Genomic DNA, 18,168 nt, shown 5'->3' with positions numbered 1-18,168 from the left:
TTCATCTAGTTATTTATGTAGGTAATCTCTACTCCCCACTCAATTGTAAGTTTTCTTAAGCACTGCGTGGCATTTCTAACAAAAATCATGTCATACAGTGTCTGCTATGGTGGGAGAAGAGAAGAGAAGAGAAGAGAAGAGAAGAGAAGAGAAGAGAAGAGAAGAGAAGGAAGAGAAGGAGAAAGAAAGAAAGAGAAGAGAAAGAAGAAAAGAAAGAAGAAGAAGAAAGAAAGAAAGAAAGAAGAGGAAAGGAAGGAAGAAGAAAGGAAAGAAAAGAAACGAGAAAAGAAACGAGAAAAGAAAAGAAAAGAAACGAGAAAAGAAAAGAAAAGAAACGAGAAAAGCAAAGCAAAGCAAAGCAAAGCAAAGCTAAGCTAAGCTAAGCTACTTCCCTCACTGGACCTTCTTGAGGAAAAATGAAGAACATGTCTAAAGTGCTATGTAAACACAGAAATCACTCTGACAAGGTTCTAGTGAATGGTCTCTGCAGGAGGCAGCACAGCTCCCCGAGTTACCCAGCTCCTGGGGCACCACACGCCGCATCCAGTGTGAACGCGCAGCTCCCCAGTACAACACGGACCACACATCCATCGTGTCCCTAGAGCCACAGGCCACGGAGCTCGGCCTCCGCCGCCCTCCACTGAAGAGCGGGCCTCCTCTGCTTCTCCCAGGGTGTGGGGAGCCAGAGGGACACCCGTGGTCTGTGGGGACGACAGCAGCTGAAGCTCGCTGGTTACAGCGGACACTCCTTCTGTCCTGCAAGGCGGCCACCTTCATTTAGAAAGGATGGCACACACCTATGTTAATTATGGTTCTTCAGCATAGTTCTGTGTTTGCTGACTGAGAATCTGATTTAGAAGCTGTTTTTCAAAAGTAATTTTCACCCTCATGACATAATACTGACTTGGCAGACTTCCCAGGCTGGAGTTGAGCAAAAAGGTTTTAAACAAATTAAGGAACAAATGTTAACAGTCAAGGTAAGAATAATAGCCAATTTTCCTAAATCACTTTCTTTTCCCACTGCACTTCTACCAAGAAAGGTTACACTATACATCTTCCAAGGGCCTAAAGCTCCATCCCATCTTAGATTAAATGTTCAAAATGGTCATGTGACGAGCTATATCTATGACTTACTTCTTATTTCAGTTTGAGTTTATATAGCATTTAAATTCAGTAGACCTGGTAGTTGAGCTGAACGTTTTTATATCTATTAATTTTCTGAGTTTCTGTCAAATATGTTGATGCACCTTATACGCTCTGTGCTGCCTGCGGGATCTCAAACACAAAATGCCCCCTTCTCCTAGTGCCACCTCCTACCCCTCCAGCTGCCCCACACCAAGCATTTCTGCTCATTCACCTTCAGGGTCCTCTCATGTCTCCTCTTCTCCGCCCAACAACCACCTCTGAAGAACCCCCAGCAGCCGCGAGTCTAAGAGGCCCAGGTTCCCTCGCAATCGGCCACTGCAGCCACCCAAACCCGCTTGCCACCCGAACCCCCATCATTTGTTTTCTCTCCTCCACTCTCAAGCTATTGAGATTCCCAAGAAGATTGATTTCATCGAAATCTCAGATGGAAGGAGCCCGCTCCCAGTTCTCACTCTCTTTCTCACTCACTCACCCCTTCCGTTCAGCAAGTATTTCTTGAAATCCCACCATGCGCAACATGTGCTGTGTGCTGGGGAAACAACAGTGAGTAAGACTGAGATCCCTGCCCTCCTGGAGTTCACGTGAATAAATAACAAACGTGAGCATGTCAGAAGTAAGAGACATGGTGAGAAAAACAAAACAAAGAGAGGTAACGGGAACACCAGGGGTGGTGGAGGGCACGGAGGTGGACAAGGGCCTGGCTGAGAAGTAAGAACTGGAGAGAGGCCTGCAGGAGGGGAGGGAGAGCGGGAGAAGAACGCATCAGGCAGAGGGAACTCCCTCGGGCAGGAGTGATGCAGAAGCCCCATGGAGGCCAGTGTGGCTGCAGCAGGGAGCGCGGGCGGGCGATCAGGGAGGCAGCAGTAACAAGACCACTGCACAGTAAGACTTCACAGAGGGCCTCTGAACACAGGCATGAGGTCATCTGTCCTACCTTTAAACTTACTTTTTAAAAAGAACACTCTGGCTACTCTCTTGGGATACACAGGAAGGGGTGAGGATAGGATCTGCAAGACATGCTAGGATTAACCAAGGTAAGGAAGGAGGAGGGCTGTGGCCATGGTTACAGCAGGGGGGATGCTGACTGATGGCTCTTACTGGTACCGCTCCCCGTCCCATTCCCCAGAGCCGGCTTTCCAAACTCTCCCCAGTCTTTCCCAGGCTGCCCTTCCCGTGGGCCAATCTGCCATCAGCTCCCTCAGTCCAATCCACCTCTAAGTTTCTCAAATACCCAATCCTTTCCTTCCCATTCAGAGTCACAACCATCTCTCAGTTCTTTCTGAACTCTTCCCTCAAAGACCCTTAATTCCATCCTGTTAGACCTCCCTAAAGAGCCTTACTTTAAAAATTGCACCCCCGTATCTTGCATTCTTCAATCTCTTCCTCTTTCCTAGACATGCCTTCCTGGCTCATTCTCGTTTTCCCAATCTTGAAAAAAACCCTTGTTATTGCTCTGAGTCACAATGATTGCTTGTCAGCTACGCTTTAACACTAACCTCTGTGCACCCCCACCCCCGCCCTGCTTCATTAGCCTTGACGACAAACTGTCATCACAGGTAATAAATAATGTTACCAACTCTGAGGACCGTTCTCCCACCTCGTGGGCAGGAGCATGTGACCATCTGCTCTTTCTGCCTGCCTTCTTCAAACTCCTCTCAACACCTTCCAGAGCCCTGCAGTTTCCCAATCCTTTTCCCACTTTCTGTCTCTGATTCCCACTTCCCTTCCTCCTAACTGAAGGTGCTCCCCAAGATTCAGTCCCTTGGGGACCCTCTCATGCTTTTGGCCTCTTTGGCTGCTGTCTCACCTTTCAGTGGGTGAGCCCAGATCAATAAGTCTGGCTTCTCCCAGTGGCTGGACTTCTGTATTTCCAACCACTAAAGGACTCAGCACCTGGATGTCCCACTGTCTCAAACTTAATATTCCAAGAATAAATGTCCATGGGGCTCAATTTTGTCATGATACTAGCCACGTTCTCCTTCTTCTTATTAATATTAATTCAGTACTGCCTTTTCCAAGTTTCGAGCAATTTGAAAGCAGAAACCATATCTTACATTTATACTCTTAAGCATCCCACGAGGCTGAGCCCTTTACACAAAGAGTGTAACTATAAACTATATGTTAAATAAATACACTCTTCAACCCAGCTGATCAGTGTTATCTGAAAAATAAGCTTTTGTTTTTAAGACATACTTGATAAAAGAATGATCTGTCACTGTTTCCTGTAAAAGGCATTACCTGAGCTAGAGTTAAAATCCTCATCTCCTGAAAGCCTGGCCAATGTCAGTTCAGAAACATATTTATCCATTATTTATCCAGGTTTATCCTAGACATGAACTAACATCCCAGAAACCATAATGTTCACGGAAACTGAACCACTGACTGCTGACCAAAAAAAATTTTGAGGAATTTTATCACAAGAACACTTCTCAGTAAAAAGCCCAGAACAAGTACTGAGATTATTTTTTTGGCAGCATATAATAAAAAGCAAAGACAAAACACTGTGAAAAAAATTTTTTTCTTTTCAAAAGGACAGATGGGAAATGAGATGAGATACTTCCAGGCCCTTTGTAAGTAGCAGGGCCTGGTTTCCTTTTCAAGTCAGTGGTTTGTAAGATCTTTATCAGCCTCATGTAAGCAGAAGAGGAAAAGAAACAGAGGAAAAATAAAAATCAGGATGTTACTTAAAGGGAAATGGATTAACCACATTTTTCTATACAATGCTGAGAACACTTTAGGATTCTCCCGTATTTAAACATTTCCAAAAGTGAAATTTCTAAAATTGCCAATTATTGATCATCTTCCCATCTTTTCTTTTAAATTCTCTTACCGAGAGATCTGACGATGATGAAACACCGTGAAATATCAGCAGGAAGAGCACCTGAGAAGCCCCTCCCTACCCTGACATCTCACCCCAATTTCAAGAAGACAGCAATTTCACATCTGTACAGCATAGAAATCCGAGAACAACCTGTTCTTTTTTTTTTTTAATTATGGTATAATATCCGTAACATAAAATTTAACACCTTAATCATTTTTAAGAGTACAATTTAGTGGCAGTAAGAACATTCATTCTCATTGTGGTACAGCCATCACCGCCATCCATTCACAGAACTCTTCATCTTACAAGACGGAAATCTGTACCCATTCAACAATTAACTCCCCATTCCCCTCCTCCATCTCCTGGGAACCAGCATTCTACTTTCTATCTCTATAAATTTGACTATTCTAAGTATCTCATATAAGTGGAACCACACAATATTTGCCCTTTTTTGACTCTTGTTTCTATTAGCATAATGTCCTCAAGGTTCATGCATATTGTAGCACATGTCAGAATTTCCTTCCTTTTTTAAGCTGAAGAATAGTTCATTGTACATATATAAGCAATTTGTTTATCCACTTGCCCATCAATGGATGATACCTTTTGGCTATCATCAATAATGTTGTTAGGAATGTGGGTGTACAAGTCTTTCTTTGAGTCTCTACCTTCAATTCTTTGGGTATATCCACAGAAGTGGAATATTGTGGGGCCAATGATGTCCTTCAAAGTCTAACGACCCCCATTTCTGGGCTCTCAGATGTCTGCCTGTGATCCCTCAACAGATAAAGTACATTCTTTACTGGGCAGTGTTTCCCCTAACAAACTAATAGCCCTAGGTAATGCCTAGTCTCACAATAGCTCATCCTGGCTTGTCTCAGCCCACCTTACCAGAGAGTCACAAACCCAACCAGCCCTTCATGGGTCCTAAACTTCTTACCTCACCTGCAACCAATCAGAGACTTGTGCACAAGCCAACCAAGCACCCTGTGACCTGACCTTATAAAAGACCCCAACAACCAGCCCTCGGGGCTCACACGGGCTCCTCTCGTCTGTGTGGCCCGCTATTTGTCTCTGGCAGCGTGACCTAATAAACTCCTTCCTATTCTCATCCTTTGTCTTTGGTAAACTGCCCACGACACCAGCCCTCCTTGTCCCCCAACAAATATGACACACTTTTCTTATTTCCTTCATACAGACTCTATGCCCTGTTAGTTTATATCAGACACCAAAGTCTAACTTCTGTGAAATATAAATGGTATCCATAGATTGCTTCCCAACATCTTTTTTTTAAACTATTCACTACCCTTTCCATATTCTATCACTTTACGAAACTGCACAAACATTGGTGAGTTGTGCCACAAGCCAGGATACAAGGAGCTCGAAAGCCAGCTATAGATTCAGTGGATGGATGACAGCAATTAAGAATGTCAACACCAATGGTATCACCTGGCAAAGGACTTGCACTTGAAGGATGAGAACCCTGATTGGAAATCTACCACCAGACTCACACTGAATTCTCTGTCTCTGATAGGAAAGGGAGGAACCCTGGGCACCACTTACACTTATGCAGAGATTTGTCAATTCTTAAGCAATGAGTCCACTTACCTTTCTTGATCTAAAGCATTTTAATCATAAAGGTTATCATCTCTGTCTAATTGCCTGTTAAAGTTTACCTATAATTTACCCATGGAAAAGTTCTCAGACTCATACCACGTAAATCTGATGTGGCCACAAAACTTAAAGAACAAGAAAGGTCCATTAGCCACCAGGAATTATACTCCTTTCATGACCCTGTTTCACTTCCATTTTATTTTATTTCAGAAATTATCTAATTTCCACCAAACCAAATCACTGACTTGGCAAGAAGTTTACAGATCTAGTCATGGGCACTTCCACATGTGCTCAATGGTACTTATATTCACTTTGTGAATCAAAGAAAACTACCTAACGTTCATGATAACTTTATAGATTTTTAAATGAAGCCAGAAGCACCCACCCCTGGCACCCAACGTGCGGAGATTCTGTGGATGTGGAGGTGAGTGGGCAGTGAGGGAGGTTAGAGAGGCACCTTCCTCGGGGCCACAGCACAGGTGGGAACACTTGAACACAAGAAGTATAAGGAGCCATCAGTGAAAAACTCAAGACAATGCACTTAGGCATTAATGCACATGATGTAGACAGTAAGCATTAGAGGAATTAGAGAACGGGGTTGGAGGGATGACTGTGGACTTGAATAGCTTTGGAGGACTGTAATCTCAAAGGGTGAGGCGGTTCTAGAACGATGGAGAAGAGATGATCCTGCTGGAAAGGAGAACCATGAAGCCAAGGCACAGACAACAGAACAGACCCCAAAGCCCCTGAGTCCGATTCTGAAGAACAAGGGTAGTCAGCAAGGGAGGGTTGTATTAGCCGTGGCATCCCTGCGCCAGTCAGGGCAGAGAAAACTTCACTTCATAAATGTTCGAACGGCTGAGAAATGTCCTTCTGTCTTTTTAAAATCCACATTGACTTCATGTCTCGTAGGGTGTTTTGCTTTCAACACTCTTCTCCCACCTCAGACAAGTACACCCATAAGATTTGTTTTCAGAGAACTCAGACATCCTTAGGGGCTGACAACCCCAACACGGGTCTACTCATGACCTGCACAAGTGTATCACCCCTATCCACACCTACATTTCAGTGAATTATCACTTTGAATATATTTGACAGGACTTCACACCAACTTCTATTATTTTAATAGGTAATTAATATTGTTTAACTAGTAAGTATAGGATTGCAAATCAACCTCACCATGCACTTTGCTCACTACCTGACCCATTTCCTGTCTTTTTTACATATGAAGTAAAATATTTTCCTCTGACCTAATTTGTTCCCTCTTCCTCTAATAATACAACAATAATTCTGCTCCTATCCTGCTAAAAAAAACAAAAACAAACAAACAAAAAACCCAGGGACAGACAGAAGGAATCTGTGGCATCATTAAGACATTTGGATCATACAGCTAACTAGGCAGGTGGTAAAATCATTAAGACAATTTAGCAAGAAAGCAAAGGATACACAGCCTTACCAGATTAGAAAACAGAAGTCTCCCAGGAAACAAGTAACACCATCCAAACTCCAGCGGAGCCCATCACAACTACTGTGATGGCAATCGACACTGACATTCAAGCTCCTCAAGCTTTGAAAAAACTTCCCCCAAGCAGAAATTAACACTTGCTCATTCCAACTTGGCCAGCAAAATGTCAGTGATTTCTTTGCCGTTCCTAGAATATTTGTGTCTCCTATCCCCAGAGAAGAAGTTAGGGGCAAAAGGGACAATGGAGTTTTTCTCAAAGTTTCAATCATCTGTTTCCACAATAGTTTAAACATCCAGGTTCCTTGGCCTTGAGACAAAAGATGAAACTAAAATAACTATATCTTATTTCTTATTTCTTTGCTTTGCTTTTTTTTGGGCAATTTTATCTCAGAATTGCAGATATAATTTTGCATTCTAGGCTGCAAACTTGAAACAACTTAGTTACTCTAACTGATACCAAGAAGAATACATACTTCATGCTCAGAGCAACTTGAGATAACCTTTGGCTTCCTCAGAGCACACGACAGGAAAAATATGTCAACATGGAATATAATTTATAATCATCTCATTTAACTTCTCATGCTAACAAATCTTTTGCCAAAATCACAGGCAAAAAGTATCATTCTGAGGTTTCCATTTTATTCATCCCTTAGTTGGGTAATCTATTCACGTAATGAAGTTTTCAAAGCATCATATTTTGGAGCACCATCTGAAACCATTTATCAGTGGAACATACTTTGGCAGCAGCACTGAACTAATGGTCAATTTCATTTCCATGGCATTCCTTATTTTTCAGGGAAGAACTAGAGTATAATCATTTTCTCCACATGTATCTCTAACAAGTTAGAAGAAGTGAACATTTGTGAAAATTCTACCTTTGCTGTAAACTGGAGGCTCTTAAATTTGGTGGGAAAAAAATTTCAAGGAATATAATTTAACAATTGTTATTAACATGGAAGTTTCTAAAGACAATTTGGTACATAAAGAGCTGTGTATAGCAGGTTATGTTCTGGGGAATGGGATTAGAAAGAAGGTGGTAAAGGAGGCTTTTAATGTCAGGTGTTTTAATAGTGCCTATTTGTTTGTTTACAAGTATGTACTAATTTTTTAAATTAAACAACAAAGAATCAAGGAAGCTTTAAACAAAAATAAGGCAGTTTAATTCACAGAAGACCAGTCTTAGATGGAAACAGCATCAGGTAGAGAAGCATCGAGGAAGAGATGAAGGAAGTGCCAAGATTAAGTCCCAGGAGAGCAAGGGAAGTAACTAGAATCTCCAGTAGACCAAGATGACTCCAGATTGCCAGGCATCTAATGCCATTAGGGTTCTATCACGCCTCACTGGCCTCAAGCGACTGTAGGGCACTTAGCCCCAGGCCACAGTCTGAAAGGCTTCAAGCAACAATCTAGAGAGCAGCTCATAGCTGAGTCCCCTGTGCTGAGTCCCCTGCTGGCAGCTACTGAGCTCCCGGAAACAGCACCTGTCACTGCATCAGTGAAGGGAATGCCAGGACTTTCCTGGCTGTCAGGAACCCCAACCCCTTCTCTTGAGCCCACACACAGTTCAGGGCCTCTCTCAAGGCAGTCTCCCAGTGAGCCATCCTAAAAGGATGCATTACAAAATCTTTCACTAGTCCATCCCCTCCTTCAACTCCGCCATCTTGGCCTCCTCCGTCCATGCCCTCCTTAAGACTCTAAGGCACTTGGCAAAACCCCTAAACTCTACAAAGCTCCTAAGACATAGGAGGCACTTGTATCCACAGAATTAGCCCAGAGTCTATTGAAGATAAAAGACACACACCTAGAAGAAATATTTATGTTATATATGTATGTGCTATATGCATGTATTTGCATATATGAACATATACATACACACGTAACATACATTCATAACTGCACACACACGAATATACATGTATAGGACAAAATAACATCAATAAAAAAATTAACTCATGAAAGAATGCTTGGAAGAATATAACAATAAAAACTTTTCTCTCTTAAATATCATCTCTTCTTTTCATCTTTTAAATTTCTTAAATTAACTAACCAAAAAATAAATCAAGAGATAGAAAAGAACTGTTTGTAAAGATCAACCACACGGCTCTATTTACAGGCACTTAGAAGTTATCTACCTGAAAGTCATCATAGGGGAAGAGTAGCATCTCCCTTAAACAATCATTCAGGATCTGTGTCTTCTTCTGGACGATGACATTTTCATAGTCGAGTGGCTCAATCAGCTTTGGCTTGGCCTAGAAGGTTAAAAGATAAGCAATTAAAACACTCTTACAGATAAATGCAACTTATTAAGACTAAAGAATTTTATACATTCTACTCAGTATGTTTTTGTATTTTCCAACTTTTCTACAATGAGAGTGTGCCAGTTTTGTTATTAGGAAGAATCAGACACAAGAGATACAAGTTGTTTTCGAAGGCACAGAAGACGCTTCATGGTTACTCATGCTCATTTGGTTATTTAAGCACAAAGGATGCTATGGAGTCTAATGGAACCTCCAGTCATGTCTTGGGTCACCTCTGGCTAGTCAGTACCCTTCTAAGCCAGAGCTGCCCTGCTTGAGGGGGGGGCTAGCCATGGTCTGGCAGTGAAGGCCAGTGGCTCCAGCCATGACTACATTTTCTTGGCCCTGGGCTTAAAGCATCCACAGAGCTCACTATTTCATATAACACTCTGTGGAGCTCATCTCTGAAGTCTCAAAATATCTCTGTCTATCCTGAACCATCCATATACCTACATAAGCAATACCTAAACACCGAAAAATGTGAGCTGGATCAAAATAAGGCAAGCAAGGGGTAAAATGTACTAAAATCAGGGCTTGTGGGTGACCCCCCATGGGAAAAGATGACCATACCTGGCATGCACTGAGAAGGAGGCTATGACCAAGTGGGGAAAGCAAAGAGAGATTATGCCTTCTCTAGCTATTTCCAAAGTTAGTCTTCCCAGTAAAAATCTCATCTATTTCTAGCTACTGCCAGTGTTCAGTGATCACTTCCCACATGCAAGGCACTAATTAGGCCAGGTGGAGGATAAAGATACATACTCAACTAACAATAGCACAGTATGCCAAGTGCTAAAATATGTGTGTGTGTGCACGTGCATGCACATACACACAAAAACTGTTATTAAATTCATTACATCAATAGTTACTACAAGTACACCAGAAACACACAATTGTAAATCAGCTGTACTTAAAAGACAAAAAACAGTTATAAACTGCAAGATTTGTCTTTTGAAGCTATTAATAAAAAATCATCTCATACACACAATTCAGTAAATGCTGTACATGTTAAAGTGACAATATATAGGAAATATATTAAAGACATCTGGTATGTGGCAATTAAATTGGAAGCTGCAACTGAGACTATGTGTTCCCAAAGTCTGCCTCCTTTCCTTCCCAATACAGCTGGACTATATTTCCCAGCCTTCCCATGGATGGGTGTGGTCATGTGACAGTCTTCTGGCCAATAGCACATGAGTGGAAGGGATGTGGCTACTGCCAAGCCTAGCTCATAAAAGCCTCTGCTACAGACTGAATGTCTGCATCCTTGAAACTCTTATGTTGAAACCTAATCCCTAAATATACTGAGGTTAGGAGATGGGGCCTCTAGGAGGTGATTAGGTCATGAGGGTGGCGCCCTCTTGAATGGGATTAGTGCCCTTACAAGAGATACCCCCCCCCAAGAGCTCTCTCATCTCTTCCACCAGGTGAGAACACAACAAGAAGACAGCCATCTACAAACCAGCAAGTGGACCCTCACCAGACACTGCATCTGCCAGTGCCTTGATCTTAGGCTTCCCAGCCTCCAGAATTGTGAGAAACAAATATCTGTTGTTTAAGCCCCATTCTATTCCAGCTGCCCAAGCTAACTGAGACAGCCACTATTCCCTGCTCTCTCCCTACTCCCCACTGCCAGCAGCACGCACAGGATCCTGCAGGGGACTCAAGGACACTGAGGAGTGGGTGGAGCCCCAAGATAAAAGGAGCTTGGATCCTGAATCACCCTGCAGAAGGCTGCCTGCTTAAAACTGGCACTGAAATAGCCTGTGAACAAGAACTAAAGCATCTACTGTGTTAAGCCAATGAGGTTCTCAAGTTTTTAATGAAGCAGTCAGCTTGCTCTGCCTAAGACACATATAAAAATGTTCATATTTAACTTCAATAACTTTTAAGTAGACTCTACAAAAAATTTAAAACATGCTGAGAAAAAACACAATGCCCACACAAGTTAACATTATTATATTATTATAATTGGGTGAAACATGTTTATGGATGGAGATTAAAAATATGCAAAATCAAAAAAATTAAAATTATCATAGTGAAAGTGCAGGTAATTTCTTGTATAAAATATCTGTAATGTTAAACTGTTTTTGTATTTAAAAAAGGCCAAAAGAAGAAATTTATACAAAGTAATTTAGTAAGAACTGCCACAGAAAACAAAAAGTATTCTCTAAAATATTTTAATTCAACTTAAACAAATCGTTTGCTCCTTCATTTTAGTTTGTCATGCTGTATATAATTATAAGTCCATAGGTGCTTGTTGGCAAAATGGATGAATGCCACAATTTGTAACATTTTTCTTAGGAGCCATGACTATATTCCTAATAAAACCAAAAGATGCACACAGCTTTCTCCAATGGCAGAGCTCAGGATTCTGACAGCTAAACTTCCATTACAAGAAGTCAGATGGAGAGGCTACAGGATGGAACAGACACCATTCTCCCCTGCTCTGTAGAGTGTCCAGCACATGACCGCAACCAGGGAAGTCCAGAGCAGGTAACCTAGTTTTCCAGGCCTGACTGCTCCAACGGGCATGTGCTGGCCAGGGGGAATCCTCAGCTGGATGCGTCCCTTCGACCCCTTCGCACGGGGGCATTGGCTCCACTCCCTCCAGGCCACAAGGGAAAGTCAGACTGCTTTATCAGAAAGCAGGGCCACAATGTCAGCCCTCATTAGCAAAGAGTGCTGCAGGCACACTGCTGAGAGAGGGGCTTTTCTCAGGCTCCAGTGTTCTGGGGTTGGTTTATTTTTGTTTTTGTTTTGCTTTGTACCTACAGCACAGTAGCCAGTGGGGGCTTTCTGTGAGAGGCCCAGAGGCACACATCCCCCAGAAGTTGCACAGGCACCCCAGCAGATGGTTCCCAGCCCTCCAGCCCGCAGCTCCCCAGCAAACCTCCCCGTCCAGTGGACCAGGCATACTCCCCTCACCGAGGCCTGAATCCTAGCCTCGGCTGCCTGTGGGGGAGCTCTTCCAAGTTTGTTCTTTCCCTGGGTCTCTGCTCCCTAGATAGACTAGTCTTCTATTCTTAGAGGAGGGGTTGGCAAACATTTTTGGTGACGAGGTGGAGAGTAAACAAGTTAGCTGACTTATGGTTTCTGTCATAAGCAGTAAACAAAAGCAGTCAGAGACAGTTAAGTCGACAAATGGGCGTGGCAGTGTGACAGTAAAACTCTACTTACAAAAAGAGGCAATGTAGTGATATATATCAATGACATCTCAATAAAACTGTGGCGGGAGAGGAGTGCAACAGCCAGATTGGGCCCAAGGGCCATAGTTTGTGGATCTTGCTGTAGAGTTAAATTTACTCTCTAGCAGTTGATCACCTTTCACCAATTTGTAATTCTTCATATTAATTTTCCATGTTTAATCAACTGAAGTTTGCTATTTCTGGACTGATACAGACAGTACGTTTACATCTTCTTAAATGTATTTAATGACAATTCTCACCATTTGACCAAACTTAGATTGTTTAAAACGTTTAATAAATGAAAACTATAAAAGTATTCATAATTGTTTTGCAATTTAGCACACCAAATCACGCTTTTGTTACCTAGATGAATTATTTTTTTTCCCTGTAGCTACTTTGGTAGTATTTAATGTAATGTGGTGGATATTAGGATTACCTTCCTTTTGTGTGCCACTGTTAACTCCCAAGGTGTTTTTATACAGATGATCACACGTAATCCACTGTTAAATCAATCTAACATGGAGGCCATTAGTCTGAGGCAGCTCTAATGCCGTAGGTGGCAGCCTACATAAGCAAACCAATATGTGCCTGCAAATGCCTCAAGGTTATAAAATCAAGACACTAAAGACAGCCAAGCACAAACAGCCAACTGGGCTTTGCACTAGAGCCAATCAGTAACTTCCTTTCTTAGCTTCTGCACTTTCTTCATATAAGTCTCCCCCCACCTCCTGTTGCCAGCGCGCTGCCAACCACTGGGAATTGGGTGTTGCCCAATTCGAATTGATTTTTGCTCAAATAAACTCTTAAAATGTTTAATATGCCTCAGTTTATCTTTTAACACCACTCTAAAGCAGGCATGGAAACATCTCTCCATTTTACTGAGGCTGGAAACTGAGGATCACAAGTTGAGCTGATCTCTTGAAATGTCCTACCAAGTAACCAGCAGACTGGACTAGAATGCAGTCTTCTGTCAGTCAGAACTCTCTCTTCTCCAGGCTGCCTTGTTAAGGGTCTATGCACACCAATGCTCAACCACAGGAAATATATGGAGAGTTTATAAGCCAACATCTCTGTTAAAGACTGATGGTGCATGTTAAGCAGGAAGGCCTGCAGAAGAACAGCATGAGGGAAATCTCATGGAAGAATAACATGTCTTCTTTGGTCCCCAGGACTCGGAAGATTCGAAACTTAGACAAACCCTGAAGTCGCTCAATGAAACAACTCCTGGAGACCTGAATGGGCAGAGGTCTTCCTCAGCTGCAGGGAACACTGTCCCAGAGAGAACCACTGACTCCAAGGAAAAGGGGCCAATGGAGAGGGACTCACGGCTACGTAAGTTAAGTACAAGGCAAAAAAGCTCTCACTTTAAATACAAACAGCTGGCACAACGCCTCGCTTCTACTCGTGGCTCTTAGGAGGAGGAAAGAAACTATCAGAGGAGAAGAGGCTGAGAATGATGAAGGAAAGAAAGGAAGAGGGACAAGAAGGAGATGGCGAGGGGACAAAAGTGACAGATACCTAGGGGTTGGGGAGGCAGAAGATGCAGAGATGGAGGAAACATAAGGAAAAGATGAAGACAGAAAAAGGAAAAAGAAATGGTAGAAGAGAGGGGCTTAGGAGACTTGAGGTGGGCCTGCGGGAAGCCACACCTCTCTATCTACCAAACTACGGGTTAAGACCATAATCTCCTATTTTCTCCTCTTCTTTAAACTGATGATTCACTGGTTACAGCTGTTCACTGCTCTTCAGCTCCACTAAGCTCTTCCAGCTGGTCACATGTGGGGGGGACAGGCCCCTGGTGTAGGAAACTGGCCATCACTGGCGACAGGAATGTCACACTAACAACAAAATGAACTTAGGCTAATTACCAGACTGCCTGTAACTACTCTTGGCTTAGAAGAAGCAGGCTTAGCACAGATCTGGCACATGGCCTGGCTTTAAAGCCACCTCAACACACTTCAGTTCAGTGCTTCTCCTGGTGACGTAACTCCAAGACTGTTGGGCTACATCCCAGTCCTGCCATCCTTCCGACTCCCCAGCCATGAGACCAAAGAAAGAACCCAGAGTCAGTGACAGCGACATCAATGATTCATTGGACAGGGAATCTTCCGTCACTGGCAAAGGTCTTGGGGAGACACCTCGCTGTGTATGGCCAACGGCAGGTAGAACATAGTTTGCTACACAGGGGAGGAGGCAGCTATCACTTACAGGGGGCATGATGTCAGAAGGGCTCCTTGGTTGCCAGAAGGGTGGCTGGGACGCGTCCCCCTACAGCTCTCTGGGTAAGCAGCTGTCGCAAGGCTGCTGTTTCTGGATGATGATCGAACACACTGGAACCTTTCCGGTCCGAGGGCTAGAACAATCATCAGCTAGGGGTGGAGCCAATCACATGGGTAGTTACTGATTAAACTTTCAGCTTAGGACGGGGAGGCACTCGTGCACATACGGTAAGGGTGAGGGAGGGCAGGGTCATGCAGGGAAGCACAGAGAGCAAGACAGCAGCCATCTTATGAGGCCTGATCATACAAAAAACTACTTTTTTTTTTCCAATTGAGGCATAATTGACATACAAGCACTTATTTTTTATCTTCAAAAGGAAAAACTGGGGCCCAGAATTACCCAAATTGATCACTAGTCAGTGACTAGAAGTGCATCAGAAGTACTTTGTTGTAGAACCCTGCAGATTGACTAGTTTGAGTTTTAAAATATTCCAGGACACTGTGTTTTCTCTAAGCACGACAGGGCTCAGCCAGCTCCCGAGTCTATGAGACTCAGAACACATAGGATGTGTGACTGTGTGCTTTTTTCAAAAGTGCATCTTTTTATCTGCACTTGTTCTTACAAAGTATGATGCTTTTATAGTGTGTAAAAATGTAATTTTTTACACTCAATCCGCACACAAGCCCTTAAGCTTTCTTCCCCATCTGGAGGTAAAAAGTCCTTATCTATGAACATTCATTTCTTGGTGTGAAATCAGGGAGAGGACTGTGGGACTTTCAGTTCACAAAAGTGGTTCTCAAAGTGGGGTCCCAGGAACAGCACTGTCAGCATCATCTAAGAAGTGGATACAGATTCTAAATTCTGAAGCCCCATCCCAAACCTGAATCACAAATTCCACGAGTGGGGATCATGCTTGAACAAGCTTTCTGGGGGTTCTGAAGAACCCCTAGTCTATCACGACGCCCCAAGGACTGTGCTGGAATTTGTAAGTTCAGGGGTGAAGAAGGAACAAGCCCAGTGCTGAGCTCCTTAACCTTCTTAGGGTTACAGACCTCTCTGAGGCCATGGGTTCCCTCCCCATAGAAATATGTACACACATTTTATACCCAGTTTTGGGGGGAGAGTTGTCCTTCCTGGAGAACAGCCATGGAACTGAGTCAAAGAAACCCTGGACTAGTGGGAGAGGTGGACTCGTGGACACCGAATTCAGTACAGTGACAAGTGCTGGCAGAGGCTAATGCTGAGCTAAGGGAGGAGGTACCACCAATTGCCGTCCATGGATTGTGAAATTTTCTCACTTCACCAAGCAAGTGATGCTTCACGAGCGCTGAGAAGAATGACAGTTCTTCAGGGGGGCAGGGTTCTGAATTCCTTAACTTGACAGCTCAGCCCCTCTTAGACAGGCAGATGCACGGGCTGCAGCCAGGTCTCTAGCCCTGGGGCCCCGACACGAGCCGGGCAAGCGGTTCACTGCTCCTGACGAGCCTGCTCCCGTCACTCCCCACACCTACGCACCTGTCAGACTCCTACAGTCCTTCGGGCAGCGGTCCACAGATGTTTGATTTTAGCAGCAGAATCGTTCTCAAAAACAAATCTCACACAGACAAATATGCCCCAAAAAGTTAAAGCAGAGTTGCTCTAGCCCCAGGGCCTGCAGTCATTGGCTTTATAACTGGGGCACCACCTCAGCCCATTAAAAGGGACCCTGCCCCTTCTCCGACTGTTGCTTCCCGGTTAGTAGCAGTCCTAGGTAGGCAGTTCCTCCTGCCCTGGATTGAAATGACCCTTGAACAGCTAGCTTATCACCTTGACTGTTCGTGCCTTGGGGCAGGGCCAGGTATCCTGATCTCTCCACACCTAGCCCAGGACACAGACGTATTGATTGTGGGTTAAAGCAGCTGAATGCCCCTCACTTGCACAGACCTCTCTTCGGGCCCCATACACATCCCCGTAGAGGTCAACTGTGGCTCGGCATCTTGGTTTAGGAAGACTTACAGAAACACGGCCCACTATGTCGGTCCACCCAATGTCATGTAAACAGAGTGACGTGGCGGCACAACACAGAGGCCATATTGCAACGCAGGCAGATCCCAAGGTGCCTGGGCCAGAACTGCCTGGAGGTATTTGAGAGCAGTCATTACACAAACTGAGAATGCCCCAACTCACACAGCTGCCATATGAAAGAAACCTAACAGAGGTTATCCAGTCCTAAAAGGTTTATGGGATGTTGCCAAACGTTGCAAAGCTAGAAGAAACTTTTCTAAACTCTGACTAATAAAATGCAAATTTCAAATAATCTTGCTACAGGAAAGACTGAATGATCTATTCTTGCGACACAGAATGATAATACAAAATCATGATTGTATGAAGAGATGACAGGAGTATGATGCCAAAAAAATGTAGGGAAGAAAATATCACTGAGGTATGTCAGGAGGTTCATTGACAAAAATGTGTTGTTTTCCTGTATTTCCAATGTTGATAATTTGGGTTAGCTTTTTAAATTTTATAATTCGCTGTGGTTTCTTCCTCAAATTCTAAATCACTATTCACTTCCATGCCTTATTTTGTATTTATAATTCTGAGTTACTTTTCTTAAAGCCTCCCCCCAAATTCTAAGCTTCACTGCTCAGAAAACCCAGATCTGCCCCGATATGGCCATATATATACCACACCCCACGGACATTGATCAAATTGAAGGTTAAGAAAGCTGAGCTGTGCAGTTACTTGGGGCTGTTACTGCACCCCAGTGAGTTAATGCTCCTCACAGCCTGGCAAACAGTGAGCACATAATAAAAGTAGCTACTATTATTATATTATTATTAAATGTATTGCTTGCATGACAGTAATTGTAATTTTGTTTTCGAGTGAGTACTCCAAGCACATTCAATTTTACCCATCTGTTTACAGAAACTTTCCTCTATCTTCCAGAAACGTACTAAATAAACATGATGACAATGGCTGGGACTTTTACAAAGAAGGAGAAACAAGACATAACATGGAGAAAACTATACCCTAATCAATACAGATGACAGTGGAATTCAGAGACTGAGCCCAAAGAAAACACAAATAGATGCCTATTGCATTATGAACTGAAATGAGGACCGATGAAGTTGGTGTCAAGAAGGACTGAGAAGAACAGTCGAGGGTCAGGGTGTATACAGAAGCACTTTAGACCCACCCACTAAGGGCAGCTTCATGGGACCAGGAGGATCGGACACTGCAAAGACGGGGGCAGGTGTGAACCCCAACGGACGCTGCTCAAAGAGGGTTATGTGGCACTCACCCGGGACGGAGGCAGACTTGTCAAGACCCACAGATGGGTATCTGTCAAAGAATCAGGAGCCTCACTAAAACAGCCTGCGGCCAGGGCCACGTGACCAGATGCTGGGGAGCAGCAGCTGCATTTCAAGGGACAACATGGGC

At 43.5% G+C, this 18,168-nt stretch overlaps 1 protein-coding gene across 15 annotated transcripts in view; it reads right to left on the bottom strand.

Moving 5' to 3' along the window:
• Window positions 1-18,168, bottom strand: part of DOCK9 (dedicator of cytokinesis 9) — a 256,298-nt gene that overhangs the window by 130,379 nt on the left and 107,751 nt on the right. For all 15 annotated transcript variants that reach the window (XM_032496729.1, XM_032496730.1, XM_032496733.1 and 12 more), the window contains exon 2: window positions 9,176-9,292. In XM_032496729.1, coding sequence (XP_032352620.1) covers window positions 9,176-9,292 — 117 coding nt within the window. The remainder of the gene's footprint in view (window positions 1-9,175; window positions 9,293-18,168) is intronic.

Source organism: Camelus ferus, chromosome 14 (assembly GCF_009834535.1).
Source record: "Camelus ferus isolate YT-003-E chromosome 14, BCGSAC_Cfer_1.0, whole genome shotgun sequence".
In the NCBI taxonomy this organism is placed as follows: domain Eukaryota; kingdom Metazoa; phylum Chordata; class Mammalia; order Artiodactyla; family Camelidae; genus Camelus; species Camelus ferus.
Note: the sequence above shows the minus strand (reverse complement) of the source record. Positions and strands in the feature narration are given on the sequence as shown.